Source organism: Serpula lacrymans (assembly GCF_000218685.1).
Source record: "Serpula lacrymans var. lacrymans S7.9 unplaced genomic scaffold SERLAscaffold_9, whole genome shotgun sequence".
Classification (NCBI taxonomy): Eukaryota; Fungi; Basidiomycota; class Agaricomycetes; order Boletales; family Serpulaceae; genus Serpula; species Serpula lacrymans.
The window spans coordinates 829,202-846,921 of NW_006763298.1; the positions used below are offsets into that span (position 1 = coordinate 829,202).

The following is a 17,720-nucleotide window of genomic DNA, read 5'->3' on the forward strand; positions in this document are numbered from 1 at the left end:
TACGTGGGCTTACTACCGACGTACTACGGGAACGCGAACCGTGAGGATGTATTGGAGCCACTGATATCAGCTCGTTTGTGAGGAAGAATACTTGACATGCGTGGTCTAGCAGCTCGTTTATTCTGGTAGGTATGTCAGATCTCATCACTAAGCAAGTTTTGACTCAATCATGCACAATTTCTACAGATTGGGACTAACCATGATGAGGCGACATGACATTGTAGAGTTAAAGTTAATAAATGTAGAAGTGACACGATAAACACAGGTATTCGTCAGTTTTCTTATGGATTTAATTTTCGGTTCAGAGCTCCAGGCCATTCGACGCCAGTTTTCCTTATGTTTATACGGCTCAAGAAAATAGAAAAACATGTTATGCATAGTTGACCATATGGTGCTCCTGAATGAAACGCCCCCGTTTCCTCAGTAGCAAAAAAAGTTTTGTTACTTGGATCATCTCGTCGTAATCTGTGGCACTACGTCAAGGCAATCGTGCATGTTTCCTATCATCATCTGCGCATCTATCTACATTGCTAAATTAAGCCAGTTTTTTTTACAGGCCTGCCATACAAGTGCGTATACTAACGCGTTTGTCTGCTTTCTTCAGCTCGTGTTGGTGCTGTTAGCCATCCCAACACGTTCAAGACGGTTTTCAAAAAACCGTATACAGCAGTGGTATTAGGTGACTCCTTCGTCCTAGACACAGCAGTTCCTTTCTCCCTCACTTCATTGTAGGTCGCCAGCTGATTGGTTATCTCTCCCAACCAGAGTCGCCCGTCGACTTTCCATGCTGTAGGGGAGCAACAACGTTGAATCAGTTCTCGCATGGCTATCTTGGATTCCTCGAATTCCTTGTCGAATATGTATCCTCCATCTCTCATCGCTCTTCCCCTAGTTATAGTCACACAGGCGTGACCAGCAAACTCCATCTGTCGCCTGTTGAACTCAGCCCCGTTCTCTACCCACCACGACTCCATAGGGTCCTCATTTTCCAGTCCAGTCACCACGACCACGATTGGAACTTTTGCCTGGCAGATGATGGCATAGAACAGGTCATAGTTGATCTTCAAGATGGTTTTGAAACGGCCTCCAGAAACGCAATACACAAGTAGAGACACGCCTTCTTTCATGTTCTGCACGAGGTCTTGTAGATTTCTAATTGCTTGTTCTGCAGGGACGCTACCCTGTTCTCCTTCATTCAACCCGGCAGTGTCCCAGAGCCTGTATGGGGAGCCATTGATGTTGACAGTGTATCCAACGCTCTCGAAGGTACAGCCCAGTGCGCTGTTAGATGTGACAGCGATGTCCGATCCGGCGATCATGTTCAAGATCGAGCTCTTTCCTGTTCCCGATTCACCGAAGATGAGCACGTTGGCGATGGCGGGAGAGCTTTGTAGAGAATGCTGGAGGGGAAAGGGTGAGGTTACTGTATCATTATTAAAAGAAAGTGAGATTCGTTGTATTTATCTCACGACAAGTTTTACACTCACCTGAACCATGTTCCCCTTCAGAAAATGGTTTATCTGGATGGATAGCACGGTTGGGGGTTGTATGAGTGCTTGTACCGGGTGTACTCTCTCCACGAGTGACATCCTTGTGACTAACTCCTTGATTGGGATCTCTGTAAATGACTCCTTTTTGAGCCGCATCTCTGTGAGGAGCTCCATGAGCTGCGTCTTTGTGGGCGGCTCCTCCTTGTAGAGCGTCTCTTTGGGGGACCACTTGAGCGTCTTTACGAGGGACTCTTTCTTGAGTGACTCTCTCATAAGAGCTTCCTCCCCGAGCGATTTCTCCTTGACTGACTACTCTCTCTTCTTTTTGTGAGCTGGATGGTCGTATGTAGCTGTTAGTTAAATTCTTACGTTACTGGTGAGTTCTCTCGACTATTGCTATCTATTTGACACGATAGCTCACCGAAATCCTAGACATCATTCTATGCGATAAACTTGACCGATATCGACAGGTGCGTAAATATTTGAATGGGTTCAAAGGCGTTTTATGACTTTAGAGGTGTCCAGATTGGTAACTTTTGACTGGGCGGAGGGGTAACATATAAGACGCTTGATGCCGAATATTTATTGTCGGAAGACTATCCCGTGGTCATGATGGAAGCAGGGAAATTGTAATGAAGGAACACAGTTGGCCCTTAACATCCTTCTGGGCTTGTCCACAGCTCAACACGACAAACTCGTGGGGTATGTATCCCACCATTTCGAGTCAGAACTAAGGACTGATAGCGCCATGTAGCCGGAAGAACGAACCACCCTACACGTTGGTTACCCATTCTGTCTGATCAGCGAACAAACTGCGGAATGGGAATACGAGAAGTTCATGTGATGTTTCTTGTGAGCTTTCCCTTGGTGTGTGTTTCTATGAAGCGCAGTTGATGGAGTTCAGGAGATCCCCCAGACATGAAGAGATGAAACTTCCTCTCTTATCTTAACCCTATCAAATGCCTCTGAAAGACTTTTCTCTCTCTCGTAATCACCGCCGTTCCTTTCATCCTGGCGCTTGTTGATATTAGCGCTGACTCCCCTTATCTGATTGCATACAATGGTGCTTAAAGGCATCAATCGCGAGTCCGGTCTTGCCCCCCTGAGGACAGGTGAGAATATCAATTTGTCCAAACAACAATAAGAGACGCTCATCTTGCTTTATATAGGTTATTGTTTTCAAAGCGCTCTGCACTCCTAGTCAGCTGGAATTGCACTGGGCCTCGTGGACCCTTGATCGATATGTAGGAAGCAGCTTGGGGCGCTAGAAATATGTGATGGGATAACACTTACCAATAGGCTTTCGCAAGTTAGTGCCTTCCTATCACAGACGCCTTGATAGCTGATATATGGGCGCAGACAAATAGGGCAGCTTCGTGTTATCTGGAATGAGGAACATGTTTTGTTGGATGGGAAAAGTGTGGGAGGGTTAAGGGTTGTATGCTCTGGTATCTCGCTCGAATTGGCAAAGGAACAACACGTTGATGCCCTGTATTCAAATTGAAGTAACGACTGAATAACTTTTATATGAGCTTGGGGGTTGAAAACTCCTGCTAAATCTCTTAGCCGTCCACTGTGAACATCTCACATCGTAACCATATTTTCATACCTTTTAAGGTGAAGTTTAACGTCCTGCTCCCATTATTCGACATAAACACTGATGAGAAAAGTCAACTATTTTCACAGAGACCATCTACTCGATAGATATGCACCCGCCCAACGTGATCTTGTTCGGAGAGACAGGCGCTGGCAAAAGTTCAATCATAAACCTAATTGCAGGTGACTCAATCGCAATGATCTCCGGCGGAGCCAGCGGTTGTACGTTCCAATACACTGCGTTCAAGGCAAACATCCATGGCCGCGACTTCATGCTTTATGATACTGCAGGACTGGACGAGGGAGAGGAAGGAAAGGTGGCAAAGCAAGCTGCCATAGTGCAGTTATACCAGCTTGTCCAAGCCTTGTCCACCCAGGGCGGCGTCAGCCTCTTGATTTTCTGCATGCGTGGGCGGCTCAAGGAAGCATCGCAGAAGAACTGGAGACTCTTCCACGAAGTGTTTTGTCGAGGGCAGGTTCCTATCGTCGTCGCTATCACTGCGCTAGAGAATGAGATTACGGCGAATGAAATGAGCGATGGGCAGATCAGTAATAAGTTAGAGGAATGGTGGAGGAACAACGAAAGCGCGTTTAGGGGTTACGGGATGCACCCACAAGCGCATGCTTGCATTGTATCAACGACAGGGAGGAGAAACGGATATGCCGATGTCTACAACGTTTCCCAGCAAAAGATGCGCGATGTGATACGGGATTATTACAGGAGGCCATCTTGGAATGTGGAGAGGCTTGAGTGGTTTACGTACGTTGTCCATACCATCGATGGACAATGTGGAAAGAAGACCAGACAAGTCACAAAGGAAAACGGTCCCATTATTCAAGAGTTAAGAGAGAAATGCGGGATGGGAGATCAGGAAGCTCTGAAGCTTGCAGAACTGCTGAATGAAGTAAAATAGTCATCGTTTCCTATTTCTTACTTTCATTAAAGTATAACACACTTGTAGACTCCGCACGACGACTCCGAAGTGCATCTGAAATTACTAAAACTGCAACACGGATAGTATTTGTCATTAAGAGATACAAAACATATACAACGCACTCAACATAGCAGTTATCTTCTAATCTCTATATGTTTACTTCGTTCTTTTATAGATTTTGTTCAGGAAGCTCCTGAACACCTCTCTCTTTACCACCGTTCCTTCAGGCGCACCGGCCTGCTCATCCTCTGGGATAGTGTCGATTAAACTCGTAACTCGCTGGTACGCATCCTCCTCGTACTTGCGATACCGTTCACGCAAGTTAATCTCCTCGTACAACGCTTTCACGCGTGCCTCCTTCTGTGAGTCCTTTTGCCCGTAGTTCTCATCAAGCACCTTGCGTTGCTCAGGAGTCGCCACCGAGAGAGCAACGTTGATACACCATGAGCATTTATTATCGATGATATCAGTCCCGACTTTCCCAATCTGCTCAGGCGTGCCAGAGTAATCGAGGAAATCATCTTGGATTTGGAAGTATTCACCGAGAGGGAGGAGGATATCGAGCGCTAGCTTGTAGGGAGAGACGACCTTGCCAGAGTGGGTGTAAGAGGCAGGAACGTGGCACATGTGCATGGCGAGTGCGACAGGGAGATAGAAGGAGTAATAAGAAGTTTTGTAGCGGACGATGGGGTAGATCTGCAGATAGCAGGTGGGGGACCCCCAGTTACATTTGTTTTTACTTTACAAAGAGAACAAGTCTGCATGTCATCATCTGATGACCCAAATGCTGCCCTCCTGCAGCAAATGCGGAGGCAAATAGTTGCGCTGACCATGCAACTCACAGAGCTTCAGGCACACCCCCCTGAAACCATGGAGCAGAAATAGTGTACAACACAAAGGCTGAGATCATTGCCAACCCCAGTATTTTGACGTAGGCTGAGCAAAATTTGCTGAATGGTGGATTAAGCTCCAGATTTGGGTGAAGGCCAATTATGTGGCCTTTGAAAATGACTTTGAGCTCTGAACTGCCGTACTGTCAAGGCTCTAAGGAGCTATGGTGGGTCAATACACCCAAGTTAGACTTCAGGAGTGCTACTCCACGAACATGTGGCCCTCCTGGGATGACTTCAAAGATAAGATTGAAAAATATTTTAAACCCCAAGCTGAGCATGACTAGGTATAACGTCTTCACTTATGCCGAACTAACGGAGTGAAGGCGTCGAATCTCAGCAGGTAGTTGAATTTGTTTATAGAGAGGAAATCAAAAGCTAAGGTATGTACAATGAAGATTGACCACTTATATATGTAATGAGGCATGTCAGCCTTGAGGCGCTGACTGAGAAACATGAGGATAACACATGTGTGATGAGTAATCAGGTGACCTAATGTCACGTGATGAGATAAGATAAATACTACATGCTGATTAGATATAGTATGATAAGTGTCTCTACATCAGATAAGGATTCAGGAGATTGAGATCGTTCTTTCCCGTAGCCTTTCCAATGAACCAGATATTCTAACTTGCCACGTTTCAATCGTGAGTCAAGTATTTGTTCAACTTCATATTCTCTTTGTCCATCTACTTCTGCAGGTGGTGGTGGCTTTGGTTTCCTTTGTCCCGGATATGTTGGTTCTTTGTAGGGGTGTAGAAGCTTTTCGTTAAAGACTGGGTAGATATTTTTCCATTTTCCAGGCAGTTTGAGTTTATAGGCTGCTGGTCCAGTCTTTTTCTCGACTACGAAGGGTCCGTGTCATTTGTCGTCGAGCTTCTTTGACAGTCGATCAGTGTTGATATGCTCTGCTTCGATGTAAACATTATTTCCGGGTTGGTATTCCACACTGTCTTTTTTGTTTTTATCGTATGATTTTTTCATAATCTCGGCTGCCTTTGCCAGAGATTTCTCCGCATTCTCTCGCACCTCCTTCATCCTTTCTACGAACTCTTCCGCACTCTCATTCTTCACCATCTTTTTGACTCCTTCAGCTACTTTTGGATGTTGTCTGTAGTTTCCATAAAAAGGGCTATGACCAGTAGCCGATGTCATGCACCAAAGTTGATTGGTAGCATGGACAGGTGTCAATAATGAAGCGAATATTCAAAAAGACTCGCCTTTGCGCCACACAGGCACAGTGCCACGTGGAATAGTAATTAATATTGCCCTTTTTGAACTTGTGGCTGATCAGCACCACCTCTATTAGGCAATCCAGTCACGCTCACCTTTGCTTTTCCATCCGGTACTTTCCGCATTTCGGCATTTCGGCAAATTTTCGCGTCGCCACTGGCTACACATTGCATTGCGCCCTCGCTTTTGTTGTTTCCCTTACTCCCCTTCCTTTGCCTAGCCCCACCATGGGCCCCTTCTTCTCCTTTTTATTCTCACCTGACGGTCGTTTCTGGATCCCCATTCTAATCCACTTTTTCGTCACCTCCACCCTCCTCCTCCTCATCTTATTTGCACCCCCACCATTTCTGATGTCACCACTTCCTATCCGCTTCCGTTGCCGATCCATTGACTACCACATGCCACTGCTGATATCAGCAAAGCCCCGGCGGCCGGTCCAAATAGGGCAACAGGTCCATCTTCATGACGTCGATCTGCCATCATATACTATCAAAACATCGGTCGCTCGTCTTGCCTGGTTGGAGCGTGGGTGGGTAGTTTTTGAGCTGGAGAAGGTTCATCCCCTTGCGTCACCCATGTTCATCGCTGTCCCATTCACTTGGGTACACTTATCTTTTGTCCATTGTCTTCGCTACAGCTACACCTATCACACGCTGCCTGGGACTCACTTGTTCCAAGTTGGAACTACTCCTCTCCCTCCCTCGTTTGATCAGGTGGTCCAACACAACCAGTCCATTGGTAAGGCCATGGAACTGTCGGATTTGGACTAGGTGGTGGACCGGTGGCTCCAGTTTCTTTTTCTTCAGCAGAACATTCATTTACAGTGCGATTATTTTTGATTTTTGAATCATTTTTATGGACACATATTTTTTTAGAATGCCTGACTGACAATAAAGGAACTGTGTTGATACTGATAGTGTTTTGCCTTGCCCTTTTTTTACTGCATCTTCCCATGACATCATGATTTTCCTGCTCTCTTTTTGCTATTGGACTTTACTCTATGGCTGTACAAACCTGTGACATTACTCACAGCATTTATTGTTCTATCCCTTTCTTTTCCTTTTTTTGACAATCTTATCCTGTACTACCTACGCAGGATTTGTCAGCGTACATTCCTTCCTTCATATTCTTTCTCATTCTTTTTGCACAGCTATACTGTGCATAGCCTACTTTTCTTTTACTATATAAACCCCTGTATTTTACCTTGTAAAAAGAACAAGAACTCCAATCCAGACTTCTTCTCTACTCTCAAGTTCACTACTCTGCTACTTGTGATCCAGTGTGGTCACAACACTTCCCACTTCTACCACTGTCAACTGCTGTCATTGTCACTTCCCACTTTTGAAGTCATTGTCATCCCTTTCGATTAGAGTCCTTCTGAGCACTACAGTTTGTGTGTCAGGAGCCTGCTATCACTGGGAACCTCGTCATATTGTCGTTCTCAAACCTACCTTGTGCTACGATTAGCAAGGTAGTGCTTATCTATACTCGTCACTAAGCACCTATCTTCTATAAATTCAACTATCCCTCCTCCTCAAAACCCACACCCATACATCTCTGGGTTTTACTTTGAAGGATCCTTATACATACCACCCCATGAACAACCAGAGCACCCACTGTTCTAGGAGGCAAAGCCCATAAACAAGTTCCGTGGAATCTGGGAGGATTGTGTGTTAGTTTGTTTTTGTGTGTGGTTTTCTAACAACAGTTCTCAACATCGACACCGAATGTTCTTTGTTATTATAGGAAAACTCCGCTAACGGTAACCATTCTGCCCAATCATCTTGTTTATGATTTACAAAAATTCTGAGGTATTGTTTATTAAGAACAAAGCTTGAAGGAAGTGTCTAGCCACTTGCTGAGAGCAATCAGGGACTGGAACTAGAGTCCAATGTGAGTAACTAGAGAATAGGAAGCATTGGACTCTGCAATACTGTCCGAAGTTTTGTAAACAAAGGTAAACAAAGCAGCCACAAAGGCGAAATAATAGAGAACACAATCAATAGTGAATGATAGAAGAATAGATAGAGAAAGGAATGAAAATATATAGGTAGCACAAAGGTGCAGAATCACCAAAACTAACATTGTTCAACCTCTTGATTGATTCTCTCCGTTTGTCCATCTGTTTGAGGTTGATATGCAGTGGATGGATTTCCTTTTATTCTGAGTAATGTATAGAGATCTTTCATGAAGATTGAGACAAATTGGACTCCCCAATCCGATATGACTTTATCAGGTAGTCCGTGATGTCTGAAGACGTTGTCTCGGAATAATCTCGCTACTCCTTCGGAATTTAGTTCAGCATGAGTTGGTAATAATTTAATCATTTTGGAAAATTGATCAACAATTACCATTATCATATTGTGGCCCTTGGATTCAGGTAACGGTCCGATGAGATCTGTTGAAATGATTTGCCAGGGGTGGCTTGGGATCTCATTTGGGTGTAGTGGTGCTGCCTTTTTCTGATGGTCTATTTTGGTTCTTTGGCAGGTTTTGCATCCCATTACATATTCTTGGATGTCTTTATCCATATAAGGCCACCAGTACGTTCTGGTAATCAACTCCTTCATCTTGTACCGGCCTGGGTGACCAGCAATGATAGAATCATGATTTTCTCTGATGATCTTTTCTCAAAGTTTCCGGTCTTTCGGAACATACATTCATCCTTTGAAATATATTAACCCCTCCTCTGTCCACCAACCGTCTTCTTGATCTCGTACCTTTCCTTCCATCTTTTTTACCACTTCATCTACGTTGTTCATTCTCTTACTGATCCATTTATATGTCTCTATTGTCTCTTTTTGTGATCCTTCCATTTCTTGCCTTTATTTTCCCGTTAGAGACATATTAATTCTAAATAGATCATTTTTGAGAACTACAACATTTTCATTATCATTCTCTCCCTTATCGTTGTCTGGTCGTCTGGACAGTAAGTCCGCTTTGATGTGGGTAGCTCCTGGTTTATGGTGAAGCATGAAATGGTAGTTAGCTGGTTCGCTGACCCATCTAGCTTGTCTTCTGTTTAGCTTCTGAGGTTGTTTAAAGTACGTGAGGTTTTGGTGATCTGTCCAAATCTCAAATTCCTTTGCAGCATCCATTAAATAATGACGCCATTCCTCTAGAGCTGTCATGATTGCTAATAGTTCCTTATCATAAATCTCATAGTTTCTTTCTGTCTCGTTTAGAGATTTTGACAAGTAGGCTATTGGTTTCCAGACTCCTTCTTGCTCTTGGGAGAGCACCGCTCCTAAAGCATAATCACTGCTATCCACTTTGACTCGGTATTGACCATCATTGGTCGGTAGAACTAATACTGGGGTTGAGCTAATTCTTTTCTTTATCTCTTTAAATGCTTCTTTTTGCTTGTTTCCCCATTTGAACTCTTCTTTACCGGTAAGTTGGGTAAGTGGTTTTGTGATTGCTCTGAATCCTTTGATAAACCTTCTGTAAAAGTTTACAAAACCTAAGAAGGCCTGCACCTGCTTCTTGGTTGTGCATTCTGGCCAATCTAAGATTCCTTTGACTTTCACCGGATCCATGCAAATTTTGTTTTCTGAGATGATCAATCCCAGATATTCTGTTTCGGTTTCTTTGAAATCACATTTTTCTGGTTTTAGGTACAAATGGTTCTTTCTCAGGATCTGAAGAACATGTTGCATCATTGCTCGGTGTTCTTCGATTGTTTTTGTGAAGATCATAATGTCATCTAAGTAGATCACTACCTTTCCTTCTTCTATTAAGTCTTTAAAGATGGAGTTCATCATTGTTTGGAACATTGCGGGTGAGTTCGTCAGTCCAAAGAATATGACTAAGGGTTCAAATAGTCCTCTGTTTGTTCTGAACACCACTTTGTGTTTGTCTCCTTCCTTGATCCAGATATTGTTATATCCCCATCTGATATCTAGTTTAGTGAAGAATTTGGCTCCCCTGAGCTTGTCTACAAGTTCATTAATCAGGGGTAGCGGATATTGATTTTTGATGGTGATTTCATTTAGTTTCCGGTAATCTTGGACGGGTTGGAATTTTCCATCTTTTTTTCTTAATGAAGAAGAACGGTGAAGCAATCAGAGATTTACTTGGTCAGATGCATCCTGATTCTAAATTCTCTTTTAGGAAGGCATCCAACTGTTTTTGTTCTCCTTTTGCTAATGGATAGACTTTGCAGTCTATCGTGTGATCTCCAGGAGTTAACTCTATTGCATGATCCCATTGTCTTCTCTCTGGGAGGGTATCAAATCCTTTTTTATCAAACACATTTTTAGAGTCGTGAAGGTGTTTTGGTACTATCCCTTCAAATCCTCCTGTCTTTTGATCTTTTCCTGCTGCTTTGGCTAATTGTTATGATGTGGTGCCGTGAGCGCGGATCTGATGTATGACATTTGGAATTGATGTATCTTCGACATTTAAAATGTTAATTTGTAGAATTCTACCCCTCTCTATAAGATTGACCTCTGGGCAATAGGTTTTCAGATCTTCTTCCGGTTCTATAAATCGTACCATCATGTTGCATTCATTCGGACATCTGTTGAATTTTAGGTTTGATTTGTTCCAGTCTATTGTGGGATTATGTTTTTTTAACCATTCATGGCCTAGAAACATTCGATCGGTTCCAAGATTGGTAACCGCCAGTTGAAGTCTTTCGGCATGGTCGTCTATCTCCACTAATAGTTTCATAAATTCTTTGATGCTTCCGTCCCGTTAAGGGTGCCGTCAGCATTATAGACTGGAATTGGTCTAGGGATTCTTTGCCTTTTATATCCCTGTTCCTCAACAAATCTTGAATGTATGCAACTTCCGGTACAGCCGCTGTCTAATAATGCATCTATCGTCGTTGATTGATGCGTTCCGAGGTTTGTAAGTCTGCAGGTAATGTTCATTTGGTTTTCTTGAGCGCCTCTAATGAACTGTTTAGGCTTTCTCAATTCTTCCAATGCTAATACCGTTTTGTGGATTGGTAAAGCGTTTAATTCTTTGATTAACTCTGCAGTTACTTCTTTTCCTTGTTTTTTATGGGTCCAGCTATTTAAGATACCAATAGATCTTTCTTCCTTTTGGTCTCTCAGCCTTTCCGCTATCCATGCAGCCGTCCATGGTACTTTCTTTTCTAGGTTTTTATCAGAGGTGTGCCTGACCTCTTTGGAGCTGATTGAAGTATCAGTATTATTGGTGCTACCCAATTGAGTCACCGCCTTCTGTAATTCAGTTGTCTCCTTCTTTGCTGCGCTTTTCATGGTCCTATCCCCTTTAGGTACCTTGCGCGCCGCTTCTAGGTTTTTATCAAAGGTGTGCCTGACCTCTTCAGAACGTGTCAAGGTATCAGTGTCAGAAGCGCTACCCAATTGAGTCGCTTCATTCTGTACCTTAGTTGTTTCTGTTTTGGGAATCTCTTCAGCCCATTTCCCTTTCAGGCTCTCCTCTTTAGATTGCTCTTTCTGTTTCAGATTTTGTGCATTTTTAAATAATGCAATTTCATTTTCATCGGTGTTACATGCATCAAGATTGTCAACAGAGAGAGAAGCATATCTATTTACATTTGCAATGTTTTTTGGCTCGGTCTGACGAGGAGTCACAGCCGGCCTCTTTAAAAATCCTGGAGCAGTTCGTCCCGCTCTTCTTTCGTTATTCCTTCTAACATAGCTCGAAGGTTGAACTTTGGCTTTGCAGCTGCGCTGCCTCCTTCTTTATGGTCTTGGGCTCTGTGCCCCTTTTCTCCACATTTGAAGCACCTGCCTTCTGCTCGGTACTTCGCTTTATCAACTTCCATTCTTTGACCGGCTCCACTATAGGTGGTTCCAGTCCCATCTTTCTTATCTTCCATTGTCTCGGCCTTCTTCTCCGAAGTGCCCTCTCCTCGGTACCAACCATTGGGTCCCCGGTTTCCAGAACCAGAGCTGCCGCTGGCCATACCCTTCATCATCCGCTCGTTCTCTGCTTGATCTCACCATAATTGATCATTGGTGATGATCCTCATTTTCCATTCTGTGTATGTTTTTGGGATGTTTCCCGAGTAGATGATTTGTTTAATCAATGGAGCATTGATATTGTTTCTGATCAATGTGATCAGGAATTGTTCATTCCCTTTCACATTGTATCCTGCGCGTTGTCTGGTTGCTTTGAATTTTACAAAGTATTCTTGCGCAGTGAGAGTACCTTGTTTTAAGTACATGATTTTGTACTTGCTTCTTTCCTCTTCAAATGCATCTTGGAAATGGTCCTTTAGCATGGACTCGAAATGAGCCCAGCTTTCCAATTGTTCCATTTCTTCGATGTCTGTCCTTTCGTCTGCCAGCATCTTTCTTTCCACCCATTCTGTTCTAAGTGCTGCCGCCTCTCCACTTGTCATATAGGATAGGGAAAAATTGATTTTATTGACCTCTATCCAGAAGTATTCTGGGTTTGCTCCAAAATGAAGCTGTAGTGATTCAAAGAAGTTCCGGAACTTCTTTTTGTTGCCCTCATATGGCTCAGGCTTGGCCAATGCAGTTTTTCTGTAGCTGGCTTTGTGTTCGGTAGGCCGGCCCATCTGTTGCTGCTGCTGCTGCTGCAGTTGCATTGTGAGCCTTCTCTGCAAGCCTGCAACTTCTGCATCTCTTTGCAGGAATCGTCTTTCCCATTCTGCATTGTTGTCCTGGATTGTGGCTGTTATGGCCATTCGGACCATCATCTCTAGATTCTGCATGCGCCTCAACTCTGGCGAGGGCGATCGTTCTCTTTGCGGAGTAGGCGGTAGGGCCTCTCCTAATTCGTGCATTCCCATCCCTGGTGTTGACGGGGGTAGGATTTCTGGATTCGTCTCCCTCCATGCTTCGAATGACATATTGGTCGATTGGGGTGTGGTAGGATAGGATTTGTTGTGGGGGGAATAGAGGTGTGGTTCTGGTGTTTTCTGTTTGGGTTTGGGAGTGGGATCAAGGAACGACCAGATGCTTCTTGGTTCTTCAACAAAGGGCATACAAATACGGTTCCCCAGATGACAAGTCTGGATCAACACATCAATTTTGTAGTTTCCTTTTTCTGTCTTCTCTTTTCAGGTAAAGGGATCCTCTTCCGTTCCCTACTACTGTGTATGTAAACTGTTCTAATAAAAGGTAGCTAAAAAACTATAGTAAAGTCTGAGGTCTGAACAGTTGTCTCAGATCAACCCGCTTATTAAACTGTCAGTTATTATACCAACTGGCGGATGCGAATGCACGGCCTGGTCAGAGGAATGCAAAAGTTTGAAATGTAGGTAACAATTGTAACTAATAAAACCGCAACAACTCCACGTTGTTTTGGTCTCTAAGTACTGGATTGGTTGGACAGATTATAGGTGTTACAATTAACATACCAGCACCTACTTACGCTTCACTTTTGTACTTCTACTTTTATTTTCCAAGTCACATGATCAGTTATGTGACCATTTACTTTACTTTACATTTTCGACTTTTCATAGTCACATGAACAGTCATGTGACACATCACCTGACCAGTGTCTAGACTCATCATGTGACTGGTCACATGCTAGACATTGGACTTTGAACTTTATTTACAACTGTACAGTACCTCATGTATTTTAGTATATATACAAGAGCAATACATGGGGAAGGACTCAGTGAGTCCTCCTGTTGTCTAGCACAACTAACTCACTGCAGCCTAAGGGGTAACCACTCCCCATCATCTTCTTTATAGTGTGTTCCTGTGTGCACCAGAGTAAATAACTCTTGGTTGTTACAGGGTCATCACCATAAAATCAGAATCATTCTCACAGGTTCAAGCCATTTGGGCTGCAACTAGGGCAGGGGGCCCCTATGCCTATGGATATTAACACATCTAGGGCAAATAGATGTGCAGATTCAAAGGGAATTGCTACAATTGCAGTTAAGAGGGACACATGTTCTGAGATTGTAGAAGGCAGTGGATCAGAGTACTGGTATAAATGCAAATCCAAACTAATATTGAACTAAGGAATAATACATCAAGTATCTACTCCTTATATAATGAAAAGTAAAGGTTGGATAGAAAAGAGAAAGAATAAGAAAATGGTCCAACCAAACGACTAGCCGATAGTAAAAAGAGAAGAAGTGGTGTGATCTATCAGAATTACTAATAACGTGAGAATAATTTCTGGTAAGGGATGTACAATTGGCTGGATTAGTGACCCCATGGGAAGGCACTGAATCATAGTCTGTATTGCTGATAAATCTCTCACCCATGTATTCCTGAGCACAGCTCTTGATCAGAGTTATGCCATTGTGATATTTTCTTGGGGATGGGAGAGTAGTCTCCTACATTGTAAGTATGATAGAACACGAATGTGAAAGGAAGATGAGAAAAAGAAAGATAGAAGTAAAAAAGTACTAGCTGTAACTTCTAGCCCAATAGCAAGAGGAGTAACAGGGAGTGGGTTGGATAGCCATCACATGGCTGGAATGCAATAGAAAAATTGATTCCTTACAGCGTCACTTGTATTTTCTCTATCTTTTGCAACAAAGTCAAGCTAGTACAACACTCAATGAGTATTTTACTAGCTTAATGTATGTTTTTTTTCACACAGTTATCTTATGTGACACTAATACAAGCTGTGTTTATTGTTAGCCACCATCTGCATTGGCATAAATGCTATGAATGCCCCCACCATATCTAACCACCACATCACAAATCTACCTTCAGGTATAGTTTGTGTCCAGAATTCATATATATGGGACTCATTAATCCTAGCTATGTTTGTTTGACTTTAGACTCCCTATTACTGCTACATATAGTGCTCAAGTACCATTTCTCAATACTAACTTTTGTTGAATTGAACACATATCCTCTGATACCAACCATTTTTCCAAATGAAACATGCTCTGGCTAACAGATATCTGACCAGTTTTTATGATATGCTCCTTTCTTCAAAACACTAGCTGTGTTCAGAGTCTACACAAAGTTACACAAAGTTTTTGGGAGAGGCATACACAAGTCCTACAGGATTTCTGAAAACATTGCTCAGAAGTAAATCAGCAAATGTTTATTTTAACTATCAGAAATAAAATCATTGGAACCCTAACTACTCAATATATAAGCAGCAAGCAACAAAACCCTAGATTTGCTATCAGACAGTCCCCCACCAATACACATGCCTGCTAGCACTCAAAACCAACCAGAAACACCAGAGACTTGATAAAGTGTTCACAGCTGCCTTGCATTGACTTATCAGCCATCAACGTGCAATCACTGTCAGTGGTGACAATGAGGATGAGGAAGACAGATTTAACATCTCCAATGAGAGTGTCAGTGCAGTGAGCAGGGACTTTAGATGACTTAGAGCATGTGTCCATGGTTTCTATTTTATTAGGAAATAAACTGTATTGGCAATGCCAAGATCAGCAATGTTGAAATTGCACTAACCAAATACTTCCATTTATGTTGATGGACTAGGGAAACACGTGTTTTCATCACATACCCTTTGGTGCCATGTAAACCTCAGTTTAATCTACAAATATGGTTGGGGTGCTATAACCAGGCACATTTCCGGCACTTAATACAGGTTAGTCCCACAACTTTTGACATGATTCTTGAACATGTTCACCACCACCCTATTTACTACAACAACTCTAATAATGATCAAATACCTGTTGAAATTCAATTGGCTGTTTTTTCGAGCAGATAAGGTTATTATGGCAACCAAGCCTTAACAACAGATATAGCCAACTGGGCTGGAATTTCAGTGGGTGCAGTTGAGTTATGCATGTAACTTGAAACCATGGCTAATACCTTGGACAGTGTCCGGGTGTTGTATGAATTTCCTTGAAGCTTGTCCTTACTATGTGTATGTAACCATTGACACTTGTGTTCATTTGCTTTAGTCGGTAAACACAAAGTTGAATGAATGTCACAGTAAATTTTTTGTCAGATCTCACTGGTATTTCATATCAGGCTCTGAAGCCAAAAAACATGTCTTGCATCAGATCAGTGTATTTATGAGTACACATTATGCATGTCAATTTTTTCCAGTTACACAGGGTTCTCAGGCTGTAGTGCCAACAGGCTAATATTGGTACAAGTTACTAGAAAGACCCTTCATCATCAAACCCACTATTTTCACCATCGTCTGGACCCAGGTTGCTACCACTATCCTGGGTTTTGTCCACCTCTTTGTCCACCTCTTCATCCTCATCTTCATCTTCGCTCTCGCCCTCGGTGTCACTGTTTTTGGAGTCCTTGTCAACTTCATCTTCTGAGTCTGAATCTTCTGAGTTGGTATACAATTCCTGTCACGACTTGAACCAGAAGCGCTAGTCTGAGCGCTAGTTTCCTTTTTCATTTTTCTCTGATACCTGATCACATGACAGATAAGATATGTTAAGCTGCTGCTTTAGCGCGGATAACATAATACGTAGTTATATCAGATCACGTGACCATCACGTGACAGAAGTCTAGAACCATTACAAAGAACATCAGTCAGCGCCTCATGGCTGCTGCATGTTATATCAGTCAGCACCTCATGGCTGACTTTCAGAAACATATATATAGTAGACCACCATGTACATACTTTCCTCAGTTGTTGATTAATTCTCAATCGCTATCTTGTAACGCTACTTGTTTGATTTGAGCCTTCGTCCCTCCGTTAGTTCGGTAAAGGGGATAAGGGTTTTACAATTCCTTCATATGCTGCCTGATATGCCCAATTCCCCCACCAATGTGCCTCATGAATAGATTCCTGTCAGCAAAACTGTATTTTGTAAGTCAATTAAGCATGGAAGATAGTGGAATACTCACATATTAATGTAGAAACTTTCCCAATCATCCGCTTCCCCACATGCCCAGCAAGCAGAAGGGCCTTCTCATAACAGACGAGTTGTTTGCCCCTCAGAAAATGCTGGGATGAGGTGTATAAAGCCAAGCATAATTGCTGCCACCACAGTGTGGTGTCCCTTTATGATAATGTCATCAAGGCACCTACTCAAGATGATAAAAAAGCAGCTAAACTTTGGGTCAGGAGACAAGTCTGTCCAGTTTGGCAAAATAGGTGTTTCTTAGTAGATGGAACAAATTTTCAATCTTTTCCAGAAACCTAGCCATTATGGGAAAACCTTCTACGACAGGAAATCTAACTATTCTTTGTATACACAGGAAAGTTTATCAGATTGAAACACAAGTATCTGAAGGCTAACCTCAATGTAATTACCAGCTTGTTATTCTCCCACATAACCTCAAAATTGTTGACTACAGTGTTGGTTGTAAAAGTATAGTAAAAGTAAAAGTAAAGGGTGCACTAAGATTGGTGCTGTAAGTGTCTATCATAACACATACATGCAGACAGTACCAGAACAACTACATATTGTAATGAATATCACCAGTATTGTCTTCTTCAATAGTAATGTGAGAGGTAATCTGGCCAGGTGCATGATGGTGGTGGTGGTATGGAGTAGATGCATGTTGGCCAGGTGTATAATTCTCATTGTAAGATGTGTATTGGCCAGGCATATTGGTGTTGTTGTTGTAAGACATATTGCCAAAGTTGTTGTCAGCGGGAGGAGACAGAGTGTGTAGAAGACTCTGCATGTTCATCAGACCAGGTGGAGGCAACAATGGTGCAGCTGCAGCCCCAGTCAT

The 17,720-nt window shown here is 42.8% G+C and overlaps 6 protein-coding genes across 6 annotated transcripts; 1 reads left to right on the forward strand and 5 right to left on the reverse strand.

The window, feature by feature from the left end:
* Positions 1–358: 358 nt before the first annotated feature.
* Positions 359–2,044, reverse strand: SERLADRAFT_471455 (uncharacterized protein; the record flags this gene model as incomplete). Its single annotated transcript, XM_007320104.1, has 3 exons — positions 359–1,423; positions 1,488–1,854; positions 1,912–2,044. 3 exons carry the CDS (start codon positions 1,927–1,929, stop codon positions 579–581), a joined length of 1,230 nt encoding a protein of 409 aa, XP_007320166.1.
* Positions 2,045–2,153: 109 nt separating this feature from the next.
* SERLADRAFT_471457 (uncharacterized protein) lies at positions 2,154–2,594 on the reverse strand (the record flags this gene model as incomplete). The annotated part of the gene is made up of 1 exon (XM_007320105.1): positions 2,154–2,594. The coding sequence occupies one exon, from the start codon at positions 2,565–2,567 to the stop codon at positions 2,391–2,393; it is 177 nt and encodes a 58-aa protein (XP_007320167.1).
* Positions 2,595–3,019: 425 nt separating this feature from the next.
* SERLADRAFT_471460 (uncharacterized protein) lies at positions 3,020–4,800 on the forward strand (the record flags this gene model as incomplete). The annotated part of the gene is made up of 2 exons (XM_007320106.1): positions 3,020–3,107; positions 3,177–4,800. The coding sequence occupies one exon, from the start codon at positions 3,197–3,199 to the stop codon at positions 3,998–4,000; it is 804 nt and encodes a 267-aa protein (XP_007320168.1).
* A 633-nt stretch (positions 4,801–5,433) lies between these two features.
* SERLADRAFT_350163 (uncharacterized protein) lies at positions 5,434–5,601 on the reverse strand (the record flags this gene model as incomplete). Its single annotated transcript, XM_007320107.1, has 1 exon — positions 5,434–5,601. A coding segment is annotated over one exon (168 nt), but the record flags the coding sequence as incomplete, so codon positions are not given.
* A 5,213-nt stretch (positions 5,602–10,814) lies between these two features.
* On the reverse strand, positions 10,815–13,096 carry SERLADRAFT_439703 (uncharacterized protein; the record flags this gene model as incomplete). Its single annotated transcript, XM_007320108.1, has 3 exons — positions 10,815–11,808; positions 11,871–12,041; positions 12,087–13,096. The coding sequence occupies 3 exons, from the start codon at positions 13,094–13,096 to the stop codon at positions 10,815–10,817; spliced, it is 2,175 nt and encodes a 724-aa protein (XP_007320170.1).
* Positions 13,097–16,118: 3,022 nt separating this feature from the next.
* Positions 16,119–17,720, reverse strand: SERLADRAFT_409448 (uncharacterized protein; the record flags this gene model as incomplete). Its single annotated transcript, XM_007320109.1, has 6 exons — positions 16,119–16,171; positions 16,201–16,347; positions 16,884–17,038; positions 17,279–17,330; positions 17,418–17,438; positions 17,462–17,720. 6 exons carry the CDS (start codon positions 17,718–17,720, stop codon positions 16,119–16,121), a joined length of 687 nt encoding a protein of 228 aa, XP_007320171.1.